Source organism: Theobroma cacao, chromosome 1 (genome assembly GCF_053813885.1).
Source record: "Theobroma cacao isolate CCN51 chromosome 1, ASM5381388v1, whole genome shotgun sequence".
NCBI classification, from domain to species: domain Eukaryota; kingdom Viridiplantae; phylum Streptophyta; class Magnoliopsida; order Malvales; family Malvaceae; genus Theobroma; species Theobroma cacao.
This window is the reverse complement of record NC_142639.1, coordinates 36049815-36075777: the sequence shown is the minus strand read 5'-3', so window position 1 is coordinate 36075777 and position 25963 is coordinate 36049815. Positions and strand designations below refer to the sequence as shown.

The 25963-nt window shown below is 35.2% G+C and overlaps 5 protein-coding genes across 6 annotated transcripts; 3 read left to right on the top strand and 2 right to left on the bottom strand.

Annotated features, from left to right (window-relative positions):
* The first annotated feature begins 619 nt into the window (after positions 1 to 619).
* On the top strand, positions 620 to 5211 carry LOC18613491 (BTB/POZ domain-containing protein At1g03010-like). 2 transcript variants are annotated; one of them, XM_007050750.3, is made up of 4 exons: positions 620 to 1015; positions 2527 to 2593; positions 3021 to 4217; positions 4331 to 5211. In XM_007050750.3, the coding sequence occupies exons 1-4, from the start codon at positions 924 to 926 to the stop codon at positions 4868 to 4870; spliced, it is 1896 nt and encodes a 631-aa protein (XP_007050812.1). In that variant the 5' UTR covers positions 620 to 923; the 3' UTR covers positions 4871 to 5211. The 2 variants fall into 2 exon arrangements, with proteins under 2 accessions (XP_007050812.1, XP_007050813.1); XM_007050751.3 differs by lacking the exon at positions 620 to 1015 and adding an exon at positions 2190 to 2435.
* Positions 5212 to 5646: 435 nt separating this feature from the next.
* Positions 5647 to 6355, top strand: LOC18613490 (zinc metalloproteinase aureolysin). The gene is made up of 2 exons (XM_007050749.3): positions 5647 to 5825; positions 5955 to 6355. Exons 1-2 carry the CDS (start codon positions 5770 to 5772, stop codon positions 6145 to 6147), a joined length of 249 nt encoding a protein of 82 aa, XP_007050811.3. The 5' UTR covers positions 5647 to 5769; the 3' UTR covers positions 6148 to 6355.
* A 3518-nt stretch (positions 6356 to 9873) lies between these two features.
* LOC18613488 (Thioredoxin superfamily protein) lies at positions 9874 to 10596 on the bottom strand. Its single transcript, XM_007050747.3, has one exon. It carries the CDS (start codon positions 10484 to 10486, stop codon positions 10178 to 10180), a length of 309 nt encoding a protein of 102 aa, XP_007050809.1. The 5' UTR covers positions 10487 to 10596; the 3' UTR covers positions 9874 to 10177.
* A 9691-nt stretch (positions 10597 to 20287) lies between these two features.
* On the bottom strand, positions 20288 to 22762 carry LOC18613487 (Cysteine proteinases superfamily protein). Its single transcript, XM_018115203.2, has 3 exons — positions 22633 to 22762; positions 21682 to 21792; positions 20288 to 21285 (listed from the first exon to the last, which is right to left on the bottom strand). Exons 2-3 carry the CDS (start codon positions 21780 to 21782, stop codon positions 20409 to 20411), a joined length of 978 nt encoding a protein of 325 aa, XP_017970692.2. The 5' UTR covers positions 21783 to 21792; positions 22633 to 22762; the 3' UTR covers positions 20288 to 20408.
* Positions 22763 to 24827: 2065 nt separating this feature from the next.
* On the top strand, positions 24828 to 25498 carry LOC18613486 (Thioredoxin superfamily protein). Its single transcript, XM_007050745.3, has one exon. The coding sequence runs from the start codon at positions 25031 to 25033 to the stop codon at positions 25337 to 25339; it is 309 nt and encodes a 102-aa protein (XP_007050807.1). The 5' UTR covers positions 24828 to 25030; the 3' UTR covers positions 25340 to 25498.
* The last annotated feature ends 465 nt before the right edge of the window (positions 25499 to 25963 follow it).

Here is a 25963-nt window from a genome sequence, read left to right as displayed (position 1 = left end):
TACTAGATGGAGATTTTTGTAACTTAAATGATTGCATCTGTACACTTTTTTCCCAACTAGTGTTTAAATTTGTCACATTTAACCTTGTGAAGAGTGGTATCCTCTATTTTTAAGGTGAAAAAATGTTTGCCCAAAAGCAAGGGTACAAAACTACAAATGTTTGCACTAAAGTTTGTGTAGGCAGAAGGAATGACATCAACTTCGGAGAAATTCAGAAAAGTGTAGCAACTGTTAAGGTACTGTCCTAGTGATTGTGGCACGGAAATGTCCACAATTGAAGGGCTAGGCTTCTGGCAAAATTTTAAAGTAGACTTGAGTGATGTCCTATACGGATAGTGGTACTAATTATAGCATATAATCCAACTCATCCTCTTAATTTCCTACTTTAGTGAGACTTTACACATAATATAGAGTTAAATTAAGCCAGTGTTTATGTGGGTAGCTTTCACTAGCCATGATTACATCCCCAAAAAGCACTGCAACCCTTCAGGAATCCTGCAATTTTCTTCATAAACAAAACCCATGTAAAAAAGGCCACTCTCACTACCTTTCACCGAAAAGTGCAAGCACACCAACACGTTCTTGACTTTAGAATAGGCACATTATGTTACATACACTCATTAAAGTATATTTCAAAGTCATCACTACCCTTTAATCCTGCATGAGTTCATGTGCCTTTTACCTCACTCCAAGCCTTTCTCTTTCCACATAGAGATCTTTAGGAGAAGAAAGAGAGATTGGTGTCCTTAAACAACCTGTCAGCAGCAGAACCTTGAACTGTTGAACTGACAAATAGATTCTCGGGCTGCTAAGAAAATACAAACAGTTCGGATTCTTGAAAGACTGAAACTTCTTGGAGGGGTTGCTGGTCCGGAAAGGGAGTACTCAGGCTGAAATCTGACGTTTGCCAGCTTTGTGAGGAGATGGGTGTTGTTACTGTTGCAGAATTGAAACCAAGTATATCTGGGAAGAGATCTTTTCGTCCAAGTTCCAGTATAAGGCATGCTACTGAGTGGTAATTTTCTTCTTCTTTGCCGTTGTCTATGAAAAACCTAGCTCTGTTGAACAGTGGTTTTAAGGTTACTTTCACACGTAAATATCATAGTTTGTTTCTATTTCTGGACAATGGATAAAACAAAACTTTGCTATTAGATTTTGAATAGGTAAATTTTTTTTTAAATGTTTTGTAAACATTGCAACATTTATTTATTCTAAGCTTCTAAGACATGAAGCTTCGAAAATCTCTTTTTTTTTTTTGAAAGGCAGCTTCGAAAATCTTATCTTTCTTTTTCTTGTTTTAGGGATCAAAATTCAATAGTATTTTTGATTGAGATATTTGGAGCTTTGCTTTTACTTTCCAGACAGTTTCTGAAGCCTGAGTAATTGACTCGGAATTTGAAATTAATTTCGAGGGCGATGTTTTCCAACTTCATTCTTCATTCTGACAACAGTAATAACAACAACAGAATTAAGTGTTATGCACTATTTCCTGGGTTCATAAGTTATGCAATCTCCTTTTTACATAATTCTCCAATTGGCTGGAGAAGGAACTGTTATGAGAAAAGTAGGTGCATTTCCTAGGCTTTGAGCTTTCCTTTAAAGTTTGACATCAGGGCATTTTGGTAGATTCCCCACCCATTTCATAGGGCTCGGCTTCAGCCTGTTAGCAGTCTCATCTCATCTGAGGCCCCCTTTTGTAAAATAAAATTAGACAGCAGCACTTGCTGATACCCCTGGAATACAGTCAGCGTCGAGTGTGACAGATCAACCCCTTTGAGCTGTGATCTTGACCTTGGGAAGCCTTCCATCCAAAGTGACAGCACCACGAGGCTCGGCTGCCGGATGGGGATGTATTATTGTTATCCTACACAATCAACAAAATGAACTGCTAAATTCTCTCACGCTGCCAATCAATAATTCTTGTTAATTTACCCCCTAAAGGCCCTCAAACATTGTACGAGAAAGTCGTACAACAGTTGTTGTGCCTGACAAACCTTCTTGCTTCTCATACAATGCAACAAAAACACACACAGCTATCCAATAAATCTATGGGGCCCGTATGGGATCCCATGTATCTGTGCAAGTCAGTAAAATAGCTGAATTGTTTTCCATTTCCAAAACTAAAACCAGTTTCAGCAGTATATGCTTCAAATTTTTTACCTTTTTATAACAATTTGACCTTATTGCTTACGCTGATGTTTGAGCAACGACACCACTCATGCTATAATTATTAAGTTGTCAGTTTCTATCTGGGCCCTGCATGTCGAACCACGAAATCAAGATTGATTCTGTCCATAGATTTAGAGTGTTCAATGAATATAAAATGAACTTACAATTGACTGAACCATTGGGGAATTTATGGGTTCAAGCATGGGAATGCAGGTCCATGGCAGAAGGAACAATATGATATCTAAATTATTGGCACTAACGAACTTGTATGAGTGCATTCATCTCTCTCGTTTTGCTTCCAGGTTTTTAGTTTCTTTGCAGCATCATTTAATTGAACCTTAGTTATCTATCTTGCAGGCCTATTTCTGATGTTTCTAGTGATCTTACGATTGAGGTAGGAGCATCAAGCTTTGCACTTCACAAGGTAAGTTGAATCTGCTTTGGCATTTTTTAGCAGCAGACATGTAATTATTATAGTGCCTGCAGTTGCACTCACTACATTATTGCAGAGAGAAAAAATGTCCCTGTGTGAAAAACCTGTGCTTTTATGATTTCAAGTTTGCATTCAGAACATGTGTATAAAATATATGCTTCCCTTGAACCACAGAAAACCGGGGGAATCCTTTTTGAGATTGTTCAAATTTCAAAATTAATAATGTTATGCATCTACTTAAGCTATTGCTCTAACATATAGATCCAACACCTAAAATGAAACTGTGAATAGCATTTATTCTTTCATGTTTTCTAATGTATACATATGGTATCTGAAAAATCTTTACCTTGTAACCAAGAAACTGGGTGCACCAGTATCGTAGAAGCATTAGTCATGCGGTTGCAATTTTTCTTTTCAGTTCCCTCTAGTTTCTCGGAGTGGAAGAATCCGGAAGCTGTTGATTGATGCAAAAGATGCAAAAATTTCACGCGTAAATATCTCTTCTGTTCCGGGTGGACCAGAGGCATTTGAGCTAGCTGCAAAGTTCTGCTATGGAATAAATGTTGAGATTACTCTATCAAACGTTGCAATGTTAAGATGTGCATCACATTTCCTGGAAATGACAGAAGAGTTTGCAGAGAAGAATCTTGAAGCTCGTACAGAAGCTTATTTGAAGGACATGGTACTCCCAAATATCTCAAGCTCAATATCTGTTCTTCACCGTTGTGAAAGCCTCTTGCCTATATCTGAAGAGATCAACCTGGTTAACAGACTTATCAATGCAATTGCGAATAATGCATGCAAAGAGCAGCTCACTTCTGGCTTATTGAAACTTGATCACAACTATCCATCAAAAGCTATGCCAAACATGGAACCAGAAACACCGTCCGACTGGTGGGGAAAGTCTCTGGCAGTTCTTAATCTTGATTTCTTCCAACGAGTTTTATCGGCTGTAAAGTCAAAGGGTCTAAAACAGGACATGATCAGCAAAATTTTGATAAATTATACCCATAATTCTCTTCAAGGTCTGGTTGTCAGGGACCCTCACTTGGTAAAGGGAAGCCTATTGGATTTGGAGCTGCAAAAGAAACAAAGGGTAATTGTTGAAGCCATGGTTAGCTTACTGCCAACTCAATCAAGGAAGAGCTCAGTTCCCATGGCGTTTCTCTCCAGTTTATTGAAAGCTGCAATAGCCTCATCAGCATCCACTTCTTGCAGATCTGATTTGGAGAGGCGGATTGGTCTGCAACTAGACCAAGCAATTCTTGAAGACATCTTAATACCAGCCAATTCACATGGAAACAATCATACAACCATGTATGATACAGAGTCAATCCTGAGGATCTTCTCCATTTTTCTAAACTTGGATGAGGATGATGATGAGGATAATCCCTTGAGGGATGAAAGTGAAATGGCATATGATTTTGACAGCCCCGGATCTCCCAAACAAAGTTCAATCCTCAAAGTATCTAAGTTACTGGACACTTATCTTGCAGAAGTTGCACTAGACCCAAACTTGCTGCCATCAAAATTCATAGCACTAGCAGAACTGCTTCCAGACCATGCTCGCATTGTTAGCGATGGATTATACAGAGCTGTTGATATCTTCCTCAAAGTGAGGATCTCACACGAAAGCACTAAGTAGTTCCACAGCTAAGTTATCTTTAGGTATTTCATAATTCCCTTTCCAGGTTCTTAATTAGAAACATTTTCTGCTTCTGTTTACAGGTTCATCCGAACATAAAGGATTCTGAACGCTACAGACTATGCAAGACCATAGACTGTCAGAAACTATCTCAAGAAGCCTGTAGCCATGCAGCACAGAACGAAAGGTTACCAGTGCAGATGGCCGTCCAAGTGTTATATTTTGAGCAAATCAGGCTTCGGAATGCAATGAGTGGAGGCCACAATCAGTTCTTCTTTGGTGCAATCAACGGTCAGTTCCCTCAACGTTCAAGCAGCGGTGCAGGAAGTGGAGCCATCTCACCAAGAGACAACTATGCATCAGTGAGAAGAGAGAACCGAGAACTGAAGCTTGAAGTTGCAAGAATGAGAATGAGGCTAACCGACTTAGAGAAGGACCATGTTTCCATGAAACAAGAGTTGGTTAGGACTCATCCTGCTAACAAATTATTCAAATCATTCACCAAGAAATTAAGTAAGCTCAACTCCCTATTCAGGATCAACAATCTGAAGCCTATAGGAGGTAAAGCCAATTCAGAATCTCGATTCTTGTTCCAAAGGCGAAGGCGTCACTCGGTATCGTGACTATTGTAACAGGTGTGAATAACTGAAGAGTGTATAGTAATATGTGTAGTGTGAGAGTTGTGGTCTAATGGCAGAGTTGATAGCTACTAGCTTCTATTTTTCCTTCTGTTTTTTTGGAGTGTTGGATTCTGGGGTTGCTTTTTTTAGTGAGATGATTGCCTTCACATTTTGAAAGAGTCTTGAGGGAACGACATACTCACTCAAAACTTGTAGACTTAATGCTAGCTATTTGCTACATGTGTGACTGTGAGAATCTGTAGATGAATGCGCAGACACACAAGCCTTTTAAGCTATCACACTTTTTCACTTGTACAAACAAACATTCTTGCCTCTTTTTCATACATTTTCTCCGGATCTACAAACCTTTATCTAAATTCACCTTGGAAATGTTTGTTAAAAATTCAAAGATAAAATGATACTGTCTTTTTTTTTTCATGTGTAATGTTAATATGACATTTTTACATGTTGAATGATGGCATGATATACTGATAATATGATTTCATGATATTTTTATCTTCCATATCAATACCTTATGACATAAAAAATTATAAATGATATTTTGATTACTAATAATTTGATATCTATTAATCTTGATAATATATTTGATCTAAAATAAAAATATAAAAATTTGATTTAATTTAATAAAAACATATATACTTTTTGATTTATTTATTTACCATGCCGATAAATATAAAAATAAAGAAACAAAAACATTAAGACTTGTGAAAACGCTGCGTTTCGTAACTAAAACCTTTCATCGAAGCGTCACCGTCATCGCTTCCCCTTGGAGGTTTGACCGCGCGAGTTCTGGACTCCACCTTTCCTCTTCCCCAAACGTTGTGTCTCTTCTCTCTTCAATCTTCGGATCCAAACGCCGGGCATTGAGAACAAAGATTGAGATGCGCGCATCATTTTCTCGGTTGGGCAACGTCTTGCCCATCCCTAAGCTTTTCCGGTACTTGTATTCGGCCTTTGCATTTCCTTTTTCTCCCCTTAGGGTTTCCGAGTCTTCAAATTTTAGAATCTTTTAACATGCAATTACGTCTTCTAATTTCATATGCTCTACTCTTTTGATATTTGAAAGGAAATTGGAGCAAGAAATGGAAACTGTAATCAAAGTATTACAACCTGGACCTTTGGGAATCATCGAGCACAAATTCTCCGCCGACGAAATTTGCGAGGCAAACGCCACGGTTCGTAGAGCCGTCGAGAATTGGCGGAGGAATGCAATTGTAGAGCAAAGAAACAGCGTTTTGAAAGTTTATTTTCACAGGTGAACAATTATTATGCCGCCGTATTGTTTTCAATAGATGATTGATGGAAGGAATTTTTGTAAATCAGTGAAAGTAAAAACTTTTCTCGGCGCTTCATCAAAGTACTTGTAGATTAGCTCTTTCATTTCTTTCTTCTTAGAGCTGATTGGTGTTGTTTTGGCATGTAAACTTTGCTATCAGTTCTGAATAAAGTTTTGGACTTTCCTTTTAATGCCTTCCAGATGTGATACAAGACAAAATTCTCGGGAACATTGTAATTAAAATAGTAAAACAGAATGTACAAAACCAAGTGAATTGTTGTTAGTTCTAAATCATTCTTCAAAACCTATGATTATGAGTGATCATGGCAAGATGAATTTCTATCTCTATGTCTCCTATAGGTGTGGTGTCACTGGTGTGCTTTTCTTCACATGCATTAGATGTTTTCAGCTTTTTACCTCTTAACTTGGTTTACTAGTCCGTAATGTGGATGCTTTAATGGTCTTTCACTAACGAAGTCCCTAGTTTCTATTGAGACTGAACAATTAGTTGCATGATAATTGATGTGGTTCAGGTTTTGCTTATTAATGACCTAAAACTAATTGCTATTAAGTTTTTGATTGTATGGCATCGGTATAGTGTGAAAGAACTGATGAACCGAAAAGATAAGAGGTACCTTGCTTTGAAGGAAAATACAAATGACTTGATGGGCTTGTAGCTGGCTTTTATCCAAAGGATTTCAAACAATTTATGTCTTCTGACTGAAACGGGAAGAATGCTTATGCTATTGTGTAGTTATCTTCTTTGAATTGATTCCAGAAGGCATCCAGTGTCTGCTTAACTTCTGTTCTACCTTAATCCTCATAGAATTCTTGGCCTTACAAACATTGAGAAAACTGCCCTGACATGGATATCTGCCTAGAGGCCCTAGATTCTCTAAAGTTAGTTGCTGTTTGTAATAGCTGATCCTGTATTTTGTGTGCAAGTTCCCATGGTATCTATTGGGCTATCATGTTGATGTTCAAGCCATTAAATGGTGCAAGTAAATTCAAAGCATAGGCAAGGGATAGTACATGAGGAAGTTAAATACATATTGCTATATAAGCAACCCTGCCTTCCCAGTTCCCAAGAAAGTTTACAAGGTAAGGAGGCTCTTCAGTCTCTGGAGTATCTAAAACTGTTAATTGGTACTCATTTTAGTTCCAAAAAGAAAAATTAAGGTAGAGTTATCCTTTTTTTTAAAAAAAATTTGTTTTGCAACCTGGCATCGGAGCTGAGTTGAGAAACTACGTCTGTTTCGTATTCATATTGCTCCTGCCTTTGTGAGCAATGGATGTAGTTGATGATCCACATGGAGGTTCATAACCTGAGGAGCACCTCCAATGAGCTGTTGCACTATGAACACAGCAGGTACACTGGGCTGATACCCCAACTGCTCTTGTGCCTTGTCAATTTGCCGCATGTTCCGAATATGGTAGAGTTCATATTTAGTGCGATTTGCCCCAAGGTCAATTTTGAGTCTTTTGATGGTATCGTACATGCAACTACTGCTGTTTTTGAAGATCTCAAATGGTTTCAGAAAAGAGGTAAATCAGGAAATATGTGGTGCTATGAAGTTCCTAGGGAGACTTCAAATGCTTGGCTCTGATGAACCTAACCCTATCAGCCATGATGGCTAGCACTCCTTTATAAAGTGGGGAATAGAAGAATATTTACAAATCAAAATGAGTTGGCAAAACCAATTTCAACTTGTGCTTGAAGCTGAGATTAAATTGCTTTTGTGAATTAGAGCTCTGGTTGATCTCCACCAGAACGCAGGACATTATTGCTTCGTGGACGTGTGGTTGGCTTAATATTAATTAATGTTGTAAAGTTCAAAACTAAATAGTAAAAACAAATATACTAATGTCGAATTTGTGACTTGTAATATAGCTAGAAAGGCACTAGATAAAGCAAAGCTTTTGTTTTGAGGCCAGGGCTAGTGGCCTTTCCAATGTGGCAGACAAGGCAACGACATGGAAAAAAATGGGCTATATAAGCCGTAAGCTCAGAAGGTATCTTCATAGGTTCTGCTCTTTGTAAAATTCAGATGCTAAAGCTTTGCCCTTCAAAGCTAACAAGTAAAATCGATAGATCAAAACATATGACAAAGGGCTTATGTATCTTGGTGCTTTCCCAGATTTAAGATTGAGAAAAATTCTCCGCAACAAAGTAGCTAGTTAAAAGCATGAACAGAAGCTGCAACTCCAGCAGAACTCATCTTTTCGGATCTAAATTATTCTCCAAATATGTAACCAGACTGATTATGATCTGAAAAAGATGGATTTTGATTTCCAATGATTCCCCTTGATGCACACGTGGCTCCATTCGTCTTCAGACACCTCTCATGTTTGGATTATGTTTTCGTCTTCTATCAGATTACATGGTTCGATTGCTATATTCCATACCGTCTTGTTCAATGCCTCATCTCAACTCTGAACTAACATAGGTGTCTGATGCAAAGAATGCCTTGCTTTGTCAATTGATGTCGCCGTGCAAACTCTGTCCAGGGAAATTTTTGATTGGAGGAAAATCTTGACGAACAGCTTTGCATTGAAAGATACGGCTTGATTTAGAAGCATTTGTTTGGATTCTCCAACACTTGTTTGTCAACTTTAAAGGACAAAAGTTGCATTAACATCAGCATCAAGTTGTAGATGACTGAGCTGTTTCCGAACCCAACATGACTTATTAAATTATTTTTCTAATCTATGCAGCCCCTTTAAGGTGGTCATTAGTTTACTAAGTAATACTATTTAGGTCTTTTTAATCATTATGACCAGTATATGGAATTAAAAGTAGGCAGTCAAGGACATGTACGTCCATGGAGGAATTTGGTGATGGTGCTTAGCCGAGGAAAGACTAAACTCTCCCTATTCACGACCGAGACTGGCCGGCTAGTCGGAATTCGGAAGTTAGCCTGGTCTGAATTCTGCTAATGACCAAGAGGCAAATCAATGTGGTTTGACTATTAAGTTCAGTGAAATTAGGAAATATTAGGGCTGCTGCTGGTTTATGAAAATGATACAGGAACGGACCGCCCTGCTTTGAGAGGAAAACAAAGTGACAGAGGGAAACGTTACTTTAGCAGTTTCAGCTAAAATGGGGAAGAACCCATCAGAATGAGCTGATATGGCCTGTTAAGATGACAAGAAGAACAAATTTTGGAGGCCATAATGGGCTTCAAGGTTAATCCAGCTGCCATTAAGCCTCCAATGTAGTAGTTTTTTCAGTCTAATTCCTTCCTCGAGTTAGTGGCGTTAAGAAACAAGGAAATTTACCATACACTAAGTGGCATTGGATGGTTTAACGAGCGCTCCCGTGTTGCCTTTTGTCGACTTCCCCAAAATCAGTATTATATTGCTGAATCATACTCGAGGGAGGCTTAGTAACCTTTTTTTCCCCTCTTTTCTGGATGACTTGATATGCTTTGATAATCAGTCATATTCCAACTACTTGGCGCTGCTTTTCAAGGTCATCAATGCATAAAATTGAAGAGCTTATTTGACACTCGGGAATATTGAGTTCAGGACAGCTCCAGCATGTAAGTGCTCAGCCTTGTTAATTATAAGTCATTTACCTTGCTAATTTTCAGTTCATGGCTGCTGTTCAATGGCCTGCTCACCCTGAAGCTTCTTGTGCTGTTTCTGCTCCTTTATTTTTATATGCTAGTGTTCCCAGGACAAGTGAAAACATAATGGCAAGTCAAGGTTCAAGCCACTACATGCAGCATATAATAGCAGATATACCTTTATTTAGCATAGACAAGGGATTTTACATGAGCAAGCTAAAATACAAGTTCCTTCTAAATTTAGCACAAGGAAAAGACTGTGACCCTGCTCAGCCCCAAAAACGGTGTACAAGGATGCTCTGCAAAAATATCTAAAAGGTGACAGTACTCATTTTATATACCACGAAAACCAAAAGGAAACACAGATAAAGCCTTATCTCTTATTTTGGTTACTTTGTTTAGCAGCATGGTAGTGGACTTGAGTGTAGAAAGTCAATTCCTGTTTCAGATCCATATAGCTCCAGCCCTTATGAGCAATGGGACAAGCTGGTTCTTGACTTGGAGGGTCATGACTTGATTAGGACCTCCAATGAGCTGTTGCCCTATGAATACAGCCGGTACACTGGGTTTGCACCCCATCTGCTGCAGTGCCCTTTCAACTTGTTGCCCGTTCTGAATTTCGTCGAGCTCGTAAACTGTAGGATTTGCCCCAAAGCCACTGATGAGAGTCTTGATGGTATGGCTCATGCAACAACTGCTCCTGCTAAAGATCACCACCGGCCTGTCTGCAACCATCCTTGTAACCACTTCCATCGTTATGCAGCGGAGAAGACGAGTACCTGGAGTAATATGAAGGTGCTATGAAGCTTCTTGGGAGACTTTAAAGTTTAAACTGCTTTGCCGTGGTGAGGAACCTAGCCACCCTGGATACCTATTTATACTATCTATGAACGTATAATGTGACTGAATATAAACTACCGAAAAGATCTATCATTCCTATATTGCCCTTGATGATTATTTGATAAAGACATCTAGATCTCACTACACTTTGTAATTTGTGCTAACAAGTTGCATAACAGTATGTTAATACATAACATGTGACAATAAATACATTTTAAAATAGCTGCAGTATCCTGAACATACCCAACTTAAAACAAGTTGCATAACAGTATGTACAGGATTTGCATGTTGTGGAATTTCTGAGATGGCTTAAGGGCATTGTGGGAGATTTCGTACTGGTATACCCCTATTAACTTTTGTAAGGGGCATAGCCTTGCAAAATTCATGTAAAAAGGTGAACGATGGTTCCCTATTATGATTAATGCATTATGAAATTTCAAAAAAAACTTATAAAAGAGAGCAAAGTCTTTCTCGAAGGAATAGCATTATGCAAGTCATGAGATATTTCTCCTTTCATACCCCCCCCAAAATAGAAGAATTTGTAAACAAAACCAATCTAAAATGCCACACAAAAATTAAAATTGCTTTGTCAAGATTTAGTTTGAGTTTATTAAGGTAAAATGACAGAAACGAAGAAGAAATGTTGAGCAGGGTAGAACTCCCGTGTCCATTCAGGTAATTAGCTATTTCTGGTTTGATTTTTCCCATCCTAGAACTATCCGTTCTCTATCTATTTTGCAGCATCTCTGCTGAAGTGGAAAAAGAAGTTGGATTTATCCAATTGGGATAGCACTCTTTTTGTTTCCCATAACAAGATTCGCATAAGTTCAATTCAAGAAAACCGAAAGCCAACACAGAAAGAGAAGGAGAGGAGAAAATTGGAAAGAAAAAGATGCTTACTAAAGCTACCTTTCTCTTAATAGCATTGAAGGATTACAATAACAGACGTAATGGCCGTACAAGAAGGAGGAAGAAGATGCCTTGAGGACCCACAAACATTATCTACTTCTCCTTCTCAACACATTGCATGACCTACTGGCAAGAAAGTAATGAAGCTGATCATATTCTTCCACATGGAACACCATTGTTAGTGCACTAAACTATTGGAAATGCCTACAATTATTATAGTAATCACCATGGGGTTTGGGTTGAAAAATGGAAAAGTGTGGATTAGTAGAGTATTAGGCATCCCATGGTTGTTTTAGTACAATAATAAGAAATAGCTATCTGTGTCCCCAAAAGTCCATATACTATTGCATCAAAAGAAGAAAAAATAAATAAAGGACTCAAATGCGGCTAACATTTTACTTAATACTATTTGCAGTATTTTGAATTATCTTATATCACCAGAAAAGGGTTGGCTAATCGCCAGATTAGGATTCTTAACCATATCTTTGGCCTTTGGAACCTATCTGCAATTTGATTAATGCAAATAGGTGTGATCGGGAAAACTTGTTAGATAAGGAATGATAAGGGCTGGGAAGGATTCTTAGCAATTCTTTTTTTTTTTTTTTTCAGCTTAATGTATTCAAATAGGAACTTCCAGTCTTCTACTGCCAAATGCAGTTCCAGTATACGACTAACTTTCGGTGATTTAGCTGCTGGTTTAGGTATATTAAAGGATCAAAAGATTGCACAACCTGACTTTGATTCAATTGTCAAAACCTCGTGGTAGCTATCTAGCCTGTAAGCATAAGGAGCAGCAAACAACAATATTAAAATCCAAAGCAATGCTATCCAATCCTTATTAAATAATGCTCATTGTTTGCTGATCTTTCTAGTTCAAAATCCAATTCAAACAAATCAATCGGTTGCGTGTGAAAATAATGCGTATTTAGAAGTTTAACTGTAGGATCGATGCAAATTTATGGAACTTTCTTAAAGTTAAATATTGTGTTGATACTCCCACAAGATTTATCACATGGTCTATTACTATTAATGAATTACTTTATTAAAGTCCCTTGACTTCCCTCAGGAGAGAAATCTTCAAGGAACAATATATTTCAGGAATGGGGTACATGGTTTCATCTCATCATCTATCTGATGTGAGCTTATAGTATCATCGATCGTCTCTGCATAGTTTTTAGCATCAATTTATGGGTCAGAATATATTCCCATTACAAAGGAGAATCGACACTGAGATTTTTATTTTAGAATTTGATCTCATCTCTCATGTTAGAACAACTCGATCCGTCCTCACTTTATCCCGGAACCTTCAATCCACCAATTTGAATCACAGGTCTGATGCATCTGCTTTTCTTCTCTGTCTGATAACAGCATAAAGAATTCTTCGTCTAAAAAGGAATTGTACGTATAATCGTTGAGTACCAGATATCACCACGTATATCTGCAGCCAGCGAAAAAAAGGTAAATAGAGCTTGGGTACCCTTGGCTCGAGATAAAGCGAAAGGCCAGGGTCACTTGACCAAACATATATCTTCACAAGACTTATATATGTCAGCAAGATGTATGTTTCAGAATTAATTATGAGACAGAGAACAGAGATTTGAACTTGAAACTTCTTTGTTATAAAACCGATATGGTTAGCTCTTCAATCTATGCGTCAACCCTATCAATGCATTTTAACACTAGCATGTGTATATAGCTGCATGAAGTCATGTCATTGAGCACCTTCATAAAATCCAATATACTGCTAATATTTATCAAAGAATATGTGAAGATATCGGCTTTTTCCTTTCCTTGTGGAAAGATTTTTTCTGATTTTCTTTCGGGTTTTTTTTTGGTTCTGAGTCATTCATTTAAGCACACTAGGCAATGCTTCCATCACAAATATATTCTTGGATTTGCATGAAAGAGAGATAGCGAGTGACAAGGAGGATAAGAAGTACATATGGTAAAGAAACTGTTTAGTTGGGGAATGTCAACTTTGGTGGATTCATCTTTACACGTAGTAGTACTTGAAGAAAAGAAAAGAACAATGCGAAGTCGGCTCCTGGCATCACAGCAACTTGGATTTTATGAAGGTACTTGAATCAGCCCTTGTACGAATTAATGGTTTTGTCACAACTCAACAATATATAATATTAAGAACATCGACTCTTAAAAAGAAAATATTGACCACAACTAGCATGCTTTGCCTTGAATGCCTTTTCTAGAAGCAAAGCTAAATCAGTAAATTTTGGAGAACAATTGCTAGCAAGATCTCCAAGTAGTAGTAGTATATAATAACAAGATGCAAAAACACATGACAGAACGACTGATCATGATCTTTTTACTGTTGGTGATGAAACCAAGTTATTCCCCAAATATAAATGATCATGATCTTGATCTGGAAGCTGAATCTTAGTTGTCATCAAAATTCCCGAAGGAGGCTGACAGCAGGGGAAGCATATCTCTGTACCCGATCGAGGGGCTGTTTTCTTCTTTTGCTTGGACCACGTGCTTCACTATTCCATGTTTCTTGACTTTATGCCTGATGTGAGAGTTGATGAGGTTGGGCCTGCGGCACGTGTTTCTTAGTTTCTTACTTTTGTAATTGTCAATCTGTTATCAACTTATCGTATCAACTCTGGTCTGGTGTGGTCTGGTCTGGTCTGCAGCTGTCCATTTTGGTCTTTCTCCTTTGATACCCTTCCGCGCAATTTGGCCATTCTTTTTTCTTATCATTTTGGGTGTGACACTTGACAAAACAAGCTAAATGTTCGTATTAAATTTGAGGAAATCAGACCTACATAAAAGGCTCAAAGCAAGCACTAGGGATGCTATATCTTGGTTTGATTTGATTTTCATACTTAAGAGATTGACCCCAATTGAAAGTATTCGTTTTCTTTTTTAATTTAAAACTTAAAATTATTTCCATAATTTCGAACGTTTAGGTGGAAAAAATATTCCTCAAGTATAAATTTTTGCTGATCAACAAAAAATAAACTACTACCATGTAAATTATGTTACCATTTGCATTTTTTATTTTTAAAATAACATTCGCAATTCAGAATTCAGAAACAGAATCTATAACTGAATCAAACCAAATCATTTTCAGTATTATCCAACTAAAATCAAATTTATTGTAACAATAAAAAGAATAAATCAAACAGATCAATCATCACGGTTGAATCCAATTTATTATGAATAAATATGTTAATATCTATTATATTATGACTTAAGAAGTGCAGATTAAGTCAAACAGCCTAAAAGACAAGATACAAGAAATGTAATATGATTTGAACTCTTAGATAGAATTAGATTAAGACTATGATTCAAGGGATTGTTAGCTTATAAATAGACCGCGTTACTTCATTTGTAAATATATACTTCAATAAGATTTTTTTTTCTTCTCCTAAATACTTTCTTTCTTCTCTTTAATTATTCTTTCAAGTTATCTTTATATGTTTTTTTAAAATTTATTTCATAACACGTTATCAGCACGATTATCTGATCTCTCAAGTTTTAGAATTATTATGTTTTCATTATCTTCAAACTTCAAAAGGATTTCAATGATTGAGTTTTGATTTTTGATTTTAGAAAATCAGGTAAGTGACTTGATATCTCTTTAATATTTTCATTTTCTTAAAATCAACCTTAATATGAATTTTACTATCATATTGTATATATTATATTTTATCTCTTGATTGGAAAGTGAATTTGCTATTATATAACTATTAATAAAAAATCATAATGTTCATTTCCTGAAGTAAATGTGACAAACGAGTTACTAATAAAAAAATTATAAATTTGTCCATTCCTTGAAGTGAATGTGACATCATTTAATAATTATGATCATGGTCATGAATCTATCTATTCCTTAAAGTGAATGCTACATCATTTAATAATTATAATCATGAATATAAAAGAAGTCATTTTAATAATTTACACTATTACTATTTTAATTTTAATTATAATTTTACCACCAGAAGTGGATGGATAATTTTACTATTAGAATCTAAGGATAATTCTGCCACTAGAAGTGAATAGATAATTTACCACCAAAAGTGGATGAATGCCGTAACCTACTAAAAAATGAATAATCCACGAAAAGTGGATAATCCATCATATGTGGATCACTCATCAAAAGTGGATAGATACCTTAACCCACGAACCCACTAAAAGTGGATAACCCATCAAGAAGTAGATGAATACTTGTAACCCACCAGAAGTGAATAAATAATGAAAAGACAAAAATGAAAAGAATAAAAGGAATATAGAAAACGTATTGTTGATAATGTGGCACAAAAATCATTGGTTACGTACATGTTGTAAGTGTTAAATTTTATCAAGCATCACTGAAAACTAAAATATCTTGTGATGATTTTAGCCATGGTCAAGTTAATATAGCACATCAAGATATTTGTCTACCTTGAAAGAGGAATTAATTATATGATTGGTACAAAAAATATCCATTGTTAATATTCTTGTCCTGAAAGAGGAATTGATTATTTAATTGATAATGGGAATATCCGAGAATGAACTTAATAGTAATTGATATATTTTAGTATAACTATATTATGATGATGTTTTAATATGTTCTTATTATATTTAAATGATATGTTCTTATTATATGTTTTAATTATATATTTAATGTTATTTCATGTTAACTTGTAAATTTCTTTATTGTATATATTTTATTTTATTTGAAAAAAGATAGATATTCATCTTGTTGGATCTAAAATCAATAATGTAAATATATATCTAGCAGACATTGCTACAACACACATTATATTTAAAGACAATAAATATTTTTCCTACTTGACAATGACAAAAAAATCAATATCAATTTAATATCTGATAGTACAAAATTAATAGAAGGCTTCAGAAGGGCTAATATTTTACTACCTTGAGGATGTATTATTTTCTATTAAGTCTCAAAGAAGTTTATTAAGTTTTAAAGATATTCGTCTGAATAGATATCATATTGAGACAATGAATAAAAGAGATATTTAATACCTCTATATTACATCTATTATCTCAAGTAGAAAGTGTGTGTTGAAAAAAAATTACTCACTCTGTTCTTAGAATTAAACTATACAAATATTAGAATATTTGAAACTCATAGTAAACCAGAAGTTTATTAATGATTTTAATGTTTGGCATGACCGGTTGGACCATCCTGGATCAATAATGATCCAAAAAATGATTGAAAATTTATATGATCATTCATTGAAAAACCAGAAGATTTTTTAATCTAATGAATTTTATATACTACTTACTTTGAAGGCAAATAAATTATAAAGCTATCACTAGTTAAAGTTGGGACTAAATTTCCTACATTTTTAATAATATTCAAGGTTATATGTGGATTCATACATCTACCATGTGAACCATTTAGATATTTTACAGTTTTAATCGATGCATCAACTAGATGGTCACATGTGTGTTTATTATCAGCTTGCAATTTGGCCTTTGCAACAATTCGTTTGCAAGCACATTGTCCTAGTTATATAATCAAGATTATTTGTGTTGACAATGCTGGTGGATTTATATCTCAAGAATTTAATATTGCATATTAGTTGGAATAACTATTGAATAGCCTATTGCTTATACTTATACACAAAATGGTCTAACAGAATTATTTATTAGACACTTCCAATTGATTGCAAGGCCATTAATTATGAAATTCAAACTTTCAATGTTTGCTTGGGGGGCATGCCATTTTGGATACAGCAGCATTTGTATGCATCAAGCCAAACGAGTTATTATAAATTCTCCTTATATAATTGGTTTATGGTCAGGAACCAAATATTTTTCATCTAAGAATTTTTTGATGTGCGATATATGTTTCAATTGCTCCACTACAACACACAAAGATAGGTCCTCTAAGGAGGTTAGAAATATATGTTGGATACGAATCTCTATTTGTAATTAAATATTTAAAATTATCAGTAGGAGATTTATTCATGACAAAGTTTGTCAATTGTCATATTGATGAAACAATTTTTTCAACATTAGGAGGGAGAAAAATAAGCAGTTGCAAAAGAAAATTTCTTATAATAAATTATCATTATCTAGTTTTGATCCTCGCACAAATCAATATGAACTTGAAGTTCAAAAGATAATTATTTTACAAAATATAGTAAATCAGTTCCCAGATATATTTACTGACCTAAAGGGAATAACTATATCTTATATACCAACTGCAAATGCTTCTATTAACATTAATGTCCTTGTAAGACAAGGCACTCCAAAAGCGTTGAGACAAATCAGTTCCAAAGATAAAATCCTCGAAAAAAAAATAGCAAATATTTAAGATTGTTAGAAAGAGGAAGTAGAAACTCTAGAAGAGACTCCTGACATAATTGATAAACATTCTAGAAGAAATTCAGGTACTTGAAATCAGTGAAAATAAAAAGATCTCAATAAATTATGTCATGATGGAAAAAGATAGAACTAGTAAATAAACGTCGACGATATTTTGTATATAATATAGAGCTCAATATTATGAAAGAAAAACAAGAATCTTGAACTTATATTTATTGAAGAATATAGACATATAAATGATTGATCAATGTGGAAAGACGCAATCAAAGTGAAATTGAATTCAATTGCAAAACATGAAGTTTTTGGACCTGTAGTCCGTACACTAAATAGTGTTAAACCAATGGAATATAAATGGATATTTGTGCGAGTATGAAATGAGAAAAATGAGATTATGAGATATAAAGCACAGCTTGTCGCACAAGGTTTTCTCTAAAGATCTAGTATTGAATATGAAAATATATATTCTCTATGGTAGATACAATTACAATTCTATATTAACTAGTCTGGCAATATATGAGAAAATTAAAATGCGTCTAATGAATGTAGTTACAACCTATTTATATGACTCATTTGATATCGACATTTATATGACAACCATGAAGGATTTAAGTTGCCTGAAGTACAAAATTTGAATTCTCGAGAAATTTACTTAATTAAATTAAATAAATCTTTATATGGATTAAAACAATTTAGATATATATGGTATATTCGCTTTAGTGCATATTTGTTTAGAGAAGGCTATAGAAATAATCCTATATGCCCATGTATTTTATAAAAGGGTTTAGATATGAATTTATTATAATTACTATTTATGTTGATGATTTGAATATTATCGAAACTCTTGAAGAGTTATTAAAAGCCGTGGATTACTTAAAGAGAGAATTTGAGATGAAAAAACTTAAAAAAAAAAGTTTTGTTTAGGTCTTTAGATTGAATACTTGGCAAATGAAATTTTTGTCCATCAATCTAATTATATAGCAAAAGTGTTAAAACGAATTTATATGAAGAAAGCATATTCATTGAGTTCACCAATGGTTGTAAAGTCACTAAATGTGAAAAAAAGACCATTTTCGATCTCGTGAGGATAATGAAGAACTTCTTGGTCTTGAAGTATTGTGTCTTATTGCAATTGGAGTACTAATATATCTTGCTAACAATACATGACTTAATATATCAATTGTTATGAATTTATTAGCAAAATATAGTTCTTCTCCAACTCGAAGATATTGAAATTGAATTAAATGTATACTTCGATATCTCCGAGGAACAATGGATATGGGCTTATATTATTCAAATGTATCAAAATAAAATTTAATCAGTTATGCAGATGCATGATATTTATTAGATCCACACAAAGGTTAATCTTAGATATGTTACTTATTCATATATGCAGTTACGACTATTTCATGGTGTTCTATAAAGTAAACTATAGTTGTTATTTCTTCTAACCATGCAAAATTTTTAATAACTCATGAGCAAATCGTGAATATGTCTAGTTAAGTTCTGTAACTCAACATATTCAAGAAACGTGTGGCTTGTCAATCAAGAAGAAAATTCTAACAACGTTATATAAGGATAATATTGCTTCCATAGCACAGTGAAAGAAAAGATATATTAAAGGAGATTGAACATAACACACAGTTCGTCAAAATTCTTCTTCACTCATGATCTCCAAGAAAAGGGTGAAATTAGTATTTAACAAATTCAGTCAAGTGATAATCTAGCAAATTTGTTCACCAAAGGCCTTCTTATTGCAATATTTGAAAAGATTGGAATGCATCATTTTAAAGATCTCTTTAATGCAATCATCAGGAGAGTAAAATACGCACTGTACTATTTTCCTTCATCAAGGTTTTTTCAACTGAGTTTTTCTTGATAAAGTTTTTAATGAGGCAGTATTTCAAAAGTGTATTCTTGAAAAGAATTATGTACTATTTTTTCTCCACTCGGATTTTTTTTTCATGAGGTTTTTTTCCTAGTAAGGTTTTAACGAGGCATATTTTTAATACAATGGACATTCAAGAGGGAGTATTATGAATAAATATGTAAATGTTCATTATATTATGACCTAAGAAGTGCAGACAAAGTCAAATTGCCTAAAAGGCAGGATATAAGAAATGTAATATGATTTGAACTCTTAGATAGAATTAGATTAAGATTATGATTCAAGAGATTGTTAGCCTATAAATAAACCCTTTCACTTCATTTGTAAATATTTATTTCAATAAGATTTCTTTTTTCCTCCTAAATACTTTCTTTCTTCTCTTTAATTATTCTTTTAAGTAACAGTTTTAGGTTTTTCCATTTTTGGGTTATTTTCCAATTTAGTTGAACAAGTAATTACATTCATTCCCTAATCGTAGTCCCTTTCTGAACTTGGTTTAAGTACAGGGCTCTTCCTTCTTCAAGCTTGTATTCAGGGCCCGTCCTTATATCGAGTTAGTAGTACTTCATTTACCAACTCATGGTAAAATAAGGTAAGATAATAATGCATCAACCGGCTTCAATCAAAACTAAGTTTCAAAATTTAATTTAGTGCCCAACACTTTCTTGTTCCCTCTCAAGACATTATAGTGAAAACATGCACATAGAAAGGAACTTTTCACAAATCACGAAATTATAACTATCCGATTGAATTTGGGATGACAGAATTATAGTGCTCTCCAAGCCCAAAGGCATGCCTATGGTATGACAGCCTGATAGTCGCATTAGATGAAGTGGACCCTCCATCAGATTTGTATTCCCTTCCCATCTCCACATCAGGAAACGATCCTGAAAATATCATGATATGTTTTCTCAGGCAGTGAGTTAAAGCTCCAAGCTCTAACTGTCCTCCCCATGTAGCAGTTGACTCCACCTCTTTACAGTAGTTCTCGAATCTCTCTACTAGTGAATCATCAGAATCTCCATCTATGGTATTCTCTGACAGGAAAAAGGGGTGAAAATCAGATGCATGTTTCCTCATATAAGCAGCCGCCATTTCCCGTAGCTCTTGGTATGTATAAGGAGAAGAACCTCCAGACAGAAGCGCCAATTGATCTTCAACAGCTCGGTAGAGGCAGTGTCCATCTGGCTTTATTTCATTATATGTGAATCCCAGGGGTTCGAGTTTTTTCTCCAATTTCTCATCTTCAATCATTCTATCACTCACAATGTTGCTCTGCTCTTCTTGAATTCGTTGTTCTCTAGCCGCTTCTTGCACAGCTCTTTTCTCACGTCTCTTTGCACCCTTGCTGGTCTTTGGATGATCCTGCTGAGTGGTAACAGATACCCCGGCTATGGCCTTCACCAAGTTGTCAATATTGCTTTTATCATTTCCGATACTATTACTGTAGCCTAGGGAAGCAAGCTCTTCGGCATGCTTTTCCTTAAGCTTAGCAGAGAGCCGAGAGATCTCTTCCTCCACCTGCTTCTTTTTAGCCTTCTGTTCAGCCTTGCTACCCTTTGCTGCTGCCTTTTTCAGCTCAATTTCCTTGTTCTGCAGCTGCGATATCTCCTTCCTGCAGAATAGGATGAGAACAATAAGTATTGTTGCACCTCGAGCATTTGGCTCGGTGGTTGGTGCATGTATCCCTCTGCTCAAAGTACAAGGTTTGCATCCGTCTTCCCCAAATAAATAAATAAATAATAAATACTATAGATAAAAAAGATACTACTTAAGTAGGAAAAAAAAATCCAAGTAAACATCCAATGGACTAATTCCTGTCAAGCAAAATGCAGTTTTTGGTTCAAATTACTCTTCTCAAATCAGGGCATAGTATTATTTACAAATCAGCCTTATTTCATAATAGCAATTAAATTCGCCTTCTTATTAAAACATCTACATCGAGATAGGATGGATTAATTAACAAGATTAAATTTGAAAGAAAAGCATAAATTAAAGAACAACATATTACCTGTGCCTAGAAAGCATTTCAGCTCGAGTTTCCGGCTTTGGAGATGTACAGGAAAAATTTTCTTCACATGGTTTGCCATCTATGTATTGAGCATCTGCCATCTCAACAAACCTAAAAGCATGGTAGATGATAATGTAGAGGAAATCATAATCTCGAACTTGAAAATGTGATAAAAGGCAAGGACATTCCGATAGCTCAATAAGGAATCGAAAAACACATGTAAATAATATGCTACAAATAATCAAACAACAGCTATGCTTTGCCTAAGCCACAAACATCTTCAATTTCAGCTTTCCTAATGTGAAATGGTTAGTTAGAAACCAACAAAGATTATCAACCTATCTGTGAAGGCAACCAACATATTTTCCAACATAAACTTTCTAGATGCTTTATACTAAGCATATAACTTTTACTTTCATAAAACCGGGTTCAAAAATAATGCTTAGATACACAACTTCTCTCTGAAACTCTACATCCATGCATCTACAAAAACTCTTATAACAATTGTTTCTTATTGATGAATTTCCTCATGTGAGCAAAGTAACCAATTAAACAATATTATATATTCATCAATTCTCATCCAAAAAGCAAGTATAAAACAAAAAAAAAAACCCACAAATTATTCCTTCCAAACGTGAATTAAACTGAAATTAAACTGCAAGCGAAAGAAGAAACTAGCAACAGAAAATCCCACTTGTATAACCAAGCGGCCATTAACCGCAGCTCAGAACTCCAATCTGAAAGAAATCCTAGCAACTATGGATAACCAGAAAATCAAAATTTAAAAATTATTTTGATAATTGATCAAGTGCGTGCTAGAAATGGAGCTTACTTCAACAAAAGCAATGCAACTGAAACATAAAATTGGCATTCCGTTGATAATTTTCTTTTGTTTTCTTCAATTTCCTAGTGTAACCAAACCAATAGGTGAAATACAGTGAAAAAGCAAACCTTTGGAGAGAAGAGCTGAGAATCCGCTGGAGTAAGCTAGGGCTTGTTCGCGTACGCGTACAACCTAGAAATCTAAAATAATCCCATATTTTTTTATTTTATGCTGTCATGGAACTTTAGGGGGAAAAAATTTAGAAAGAAAAAACAAAGAAAAAAAGGGCAAGAAAAATGCTTATTGGGCAGAATGGGCACGTAAAATTTTGGGCTCACCGTCCAGTTTCTTCTGCTCAATGTCTTTACAGTTTGGCCCCATAACGGAAAAATTTAAAGATTGGCCCAAAGGCACTGCTAGGCTCTATTTTACTGGCTTCAATAAACAAAATGATAAATCAAAATTTAGGCAATGGCTTTTGAGTATCTCTCCCTGCTTGCTCAAGTTGGCATTAGCTCTATTCCATTGAAAAGCTTCACTTTGTTTTCAGACGATATAAAAGAATTAAGAATAAAAATTGCTTAAGAAATCTTTTGATGTATATAGGGAAGAAATACATACATGTATGTATGTATATATATGTTAGATTGAAGTTATGAACTTTTCCCCCCGATGCAATAGATGATGTCATTGCTATGACAAACATATATAGGATGAAATTGATGTATGCATTTAAATGTTGATCATGCGCACAGATTCGTGCATGTGTGTACGTATATAATGAATATATGGTGGGGTGTGAAGTGTGTGGCGTGTCATGTTGTGAGTCTGAGAGTGAAAAACAAGGATTCTTGCATGCTAAAGTGATGACGCAGAACAAAGAAGAAGATGCACCTATGGCCTAGCCAATGGAGATTCGGTTGGTTATGGAAGGGCCAAGTAGGTAGTCTTGTTTTTTGTTCTCCTTAGCTTTTTCATGAATTGTTGCTAAAGTATATGCTGGCCTTTGCCATCTTTGCAAGGACAACTTATCCCTCCAATTTATAGGGGATCGACGGATAAGCCCCAATATATTCCTTCAGTGACAACACAAAGCTAATCTATATATCTAAATCACTAGACAAATGTGTTCTTCAAGCTAATTAAAGATTAGAAGAATGAACCCTGAGATAATTTTCTTCAAGTTTTAGCCATTTCAGAGTTATTTAAACTGCAGCAATATGTATAGCTATGAGCCATCAGTTCTGTGACTAAGTGAAGGAAGACTGGAAAGAGTCATTAAAAAAAAAAAATGAAGAAGCAGCAATTTTGATGTTGCAATTTCCTGCTGATGACTGATCTTTTTAATTGCCTTTGTGCATTACTTTCTTCATGTCATTTTGCTTTCCCAAATCCCTTGTCCTTTTTCTTGATGTTTCATATACCATGAATTTGAGGAGGGGGACCAATGCAACAAAGTGGGAATGAATTGGATAAACTCGTATCTTTCTCCACATCAGCCAGCCAATTCCACCTTGACAGGCTACCAAAAAATAACATGAAACCAAAAGAAAAAGGCAGTTTAGAAAAATGGCCATGCTGTTGCAACTTCATCAAGAATGTAATAATATAATCAGTTGAACTTAAATGCAAGTATACATGATCTTTTCTTGTCAATCCATGTCAAAAGGATTAGCCTCTATTTTTGCAGGAAGAATGGCATTTTGATGGTGGGTAAGGAACCTCTTTAGGTTATCATTAGCATTGTCATGCTACATAAAGAATTTGCAGATAAAATCAATGTCTCAAACTCAGAGAAAGTGATTCTATTGTAGGGCCATTGACATTCCGAATTGACTACAGTGAGAAAAAAGAATTCTATGTATTATTAGTAGTATTTTTTTTTTTGAAAGATTATAATTAGTAGTATTTTATAATTTGATACCATTAAAGTGTCATTATTCTTGTCTCCCTTGTTGCGTTGAGATCATTTTGTAATGTAATAATATTATATTTCTCATTTGTGATGCTACCAGCCAGAGCCGAAAGTGTTTTTTTCTGTTTAAAGATTAACTTCTTGATTATATTCCGGCACATGTTACTCGTACGGACAACAATCCTGAAAGTCTGATTTACCAATATGATGGATACTAATTTCAACTTGTTTATAGCATACAGGGTCGTCACTATCAAGCAAATCATGGGTTTCTTATCCAAACAAATATCTGAAGGAACTTCCTTCTTTTTATCCTTTTACATTGTTTTCATTATGTTCTTTATTTTATGCATTAAACAATGCAATCCCCTCTTCTCCCAGGCAGTATAAATACCAGATGATGAAATCTCAAAGTCCACCAGAGCTAAGCCTTTGCACATACAAGCTTCCTACACCTACACTTTAGCCTGCTCACTTGCCTGCCTGCCTGCCAGTTCTTTTTACTGCAAAATTAATTCCTTTTTTTTCAAGCTTCTCCTACACCTTCTCTTGCTATTTGGCTGCATTGTTAGTCACTTTTACTTCTTCAAAAGCAGAGAAAGCTTGTCGTAATGGACAAGGTAAGAGATCTGGCGTCGAAGAAGGCTGCTGTGATATTCACTAAGAGCTCATGTTGCATGTGCTATAGCATCAAGACACTTTTTTATGAGCTTGGTGCTAGCCCTGCAATTCATGAGCTTGACCACGATCCTAGTGGGAGAGATATGGAATGGGCTCTACGAGGGCTGGGGTGTGATCCCTCGGTCCCAGCTGTGTTCATAGGTGGAAGATTTGTAGGCTCAGCAAAAGATGTCATATCCCTTCATGTAGATGGATCACTGAAACAAATGCTTATAGATGCAAAGGCCATCTGGTTCTAGCAATGATAAAATCAACTGACCTACTCAATTGGCAAAGTTAGTAGTACTGTGAAAATAAATTTATAATACCTTGTTGAAAGAGAAAATGTTGTATTAGGGGCTTTGCTTTTTCTTGAGTTCCTTGAGTACATTGTATGAAAACATGACACTTCTTGAGAATTATAGCCTAAATAGTTAATACTAGTACATAGTATCTTGGATATTTACGGGTGCCTGCTTCCATTTCCATGGATATGAAAACACGCAAGGAAACAGACTTTCTGAAGGCTTTTCACTTTTTAGGATTCTTTTCTATCAGAATCTGACGTAATGCATGGCCTTAGGTCAAATTTAGGATCAGACGGTGTACAGGGAACTCCCACTAAAGAATATTTTAAAACTTTTACCTACATATGCAAGCTAAACAGTAATAGAATAAAGTTCCCACAACCAGGATGCATGACTGTTCTTTTGGTAATCCAATTGAAAATTTATCCACTTCCAAAAAGCAATCCCCTGTATCATGAATTGACTATAGCAAAATTGTTGATGAAATTCTTGATCAGGATATTGCAGATTTTCAGTCTTTTCTTTAATCACTTTGTAAAGTGACGTCAAATTGGTTGGTTCCTTACTTTCTCGCCC

Excerpts from the sequence above, each read along its gene's own strand:
- LOC18613491 (XM_007050750.3), top strand. The coding sequence starts at position 924 with ATGGGTGTTGTTACTGTTGCAGAATTGAAACCAAGTATATCTGGGAAG. Across the intron at positions 1,016-2,526 it reads ATAAGGCATGCTACTGAGTG|GCCTATTTCTGATGTTTCTA; the intron begins GTAATTTTCTTC and ends TCTATCTTGCAG. Across the intron at positions 4,218-4,330 it reads CTGTTGATATCTTCCTCAAA|GTTCATCCGAACATAAAGGA; the intron begins GTGAGGATCTCA and ends TTCTGTTTACAG.
- LOC18613490 (XM_007050749.3), top strand. The coding sequence starts at position 5,770 with ATGCGCGCATCATTTTCTCGGTTGGGCAACGTCTTGCCCATCCCTAAG. Across the intron at positions 5,826-5,954 it reads CCCATCCCTAAGCTTTTCCG|GAAATTGGAGCAAGAAATGG; the intron begins GTACTTGTATTC and ends GATATTTGAAAG.
- LOC18613488 (XM_007050747.3), bottom strand. The coding sequence starts at position 10,486 with ATGGAAGTGGTTACAAGGATGGTTGCAGACAGGCCGGTGGTGATCTTT.
- LOC18613487 (XM_018115203.2), bottom strand. The coding sequence starts at position 21,782 with ATGGCAGATGCTCAATACATAGATGGCAAACCATGTGAAGAAAATTTT. Across the intron at positions 21,286-21,681 it reads GAAATGCTTTCTAGGCACAG|GAAGGAGATATCGCAGCTGC; the intron begins GTAATATGTTGT and ends CCTATTCTGCAG.
- LOC18613486 (XM_007050745.3), top strand. The coding sequence starts at position 25,031 with ATGGACAAGGTAAGAGATCTGGCGTCGAAGAAGGCTGCTGTGATATTC.